At 38.3% G+C, this 1,331-nt stretch overlaps 1 protein-coding gene across 1 annotated transcript; it reads right to left on the reverse strand.

Annotated features, from left to right (window-relative positions):
* Positions 1–20: 20 nt before the first annotated feature.
* Positions 21–1,000, reverse strand: LOC100633233 (transcription factor BTF3 homolog 4-like; the record flags this gene model as incomplete). Its single annotated transcript, XM_003391330.3, has 5 exons — positions 893–1,000; positions 775–849; positions 554–716; positions 278–334; positions 21–94 (listed from the first exon to the last, which is right to left on the reverse strand). Coding segments are annotated over exons 2-5 (363 nt in total), but the record flags the coding sequence as incomplete, so codon positions are not given.
* Between the last annotated feature and the right edge of the window lie 331 nt (positions 1,001–1,331).

Below are 1,331 nucleotides of genomic sequence, written 5' to 3' on the forward strand. Positions count from 1 at the left end.
GATAATAAATAAATAAATAGATAGATAAATAAATAATGATAACATGTACTACTAACCAGTTGGTTAAAAATGCCAGGCAGCAGTTCAGTCAATGCTAAAGAGAGAGGAGGAGAAAGAGAGGGGGAAGAGAGAGAGAGAGGGAGAGAGAGGGGGAGAGAGAGAGAGGGGGAGAGAGAGGGGAGGATAAAAGAATATATGACATATGTATAATGATAATCATTATTAATCCATAATGTACATGGCATGTATGTTCATGTCCACATATTTCATTGCTTACATTTCTGCTCACAGTTTCCAGTGATGGCAAATGTATTAGCAGCCAGAGAAGCTTGCACTGAGAGAGAGAGAGAGAGAGAGAGGTAGTATTAGTATTGGCAGAATATTTAACAAACAACATGTATAATAATAATAATCAAAATATCATTTTAGGCTAATTAGCAAGTAATTGATTAAGAATACCTCAATATAAATACATTAAGAGTTGCAATACTCTTTAGTACTTGTACCGTTAAATGAAGCTCCTCCCACAACCCCACCCACTAGTATCCCTTACCTTTAGGATTGACAAAATGAATTACGTATCCGTCATCTTTGATCATGTTCACCTCCTCCACTGCCTGAATGGAGTTAACCGAGAGACGCTTTAATGTGTTCTGTAGCTTCTTATCATCAGTTGCTGTCTTGTGAACAACCTTCCTCTTTCTTCTCTGTGTCCCCTATAAGAATGGAGTAGAGCCGAAGAGAAAGGGTGATAATGATGATGTAATGTTGTACTTTGCCTCCGAGGCGAGCCTTCTCGCTTTGTTGCTGGATCTTGGCTAGTTTTGCCGTGTTGATGGGCATATTGACCTATTGATAAACTATAGAATGGAGGCTAAATGACTCAGCTAACCTTTTAAAAGTAAAAATATGAAGAGTAAGGAGAAGGACAGCGAAGGAAGAAGGACGTACACGTGCGGTAGTAACGGAATACCTCCGGATATTTTTGTAACTTTAGCCACACCTTTTGAGCCACGCCTTCTTCATTTATTTTAGGGTGGGGCTGGTTTGCAGGAAAGTGTGAAAAAATGGCAATAGAGAATGAGTTTACAATGCAAGAGCTGAGGGACCTGAGGGAGGTTTTCCAAGTTTATGATCCTTCAAATACTGGCAGCTTGACAATAAGTGATTTTAGGAAGGTGAGCTTTAAAATATCTAATTTTTAATTGGCAGTTTTTGAATTTAATATTGTCACAGGTTATTAAAGTATTAGGTTTTACGGTAACTAGGAGACGACTACAGGAGCTAATGAAAGAAGAAGAGATAGGAAAGGAAGGATTGATAACGTACAT

Source organism: Amphimedon queenslandica, unplaced genomic scaffold, assembly GCF_000090795.2.
Source record: "Amphimedon queenslandica unplaced genomic scaffold, v1.1 AMPQUscaffold_9696, whole genome shotgun sequence".
In the NCBI taxonomy this organism is placed as follows: domain Eukaryota; kingdom Metazoa; phylum Porifera; class Demospongiae; order Haplosclerida; family Niphatidae; genus Amphimedon; species Amphimedon queenslandica.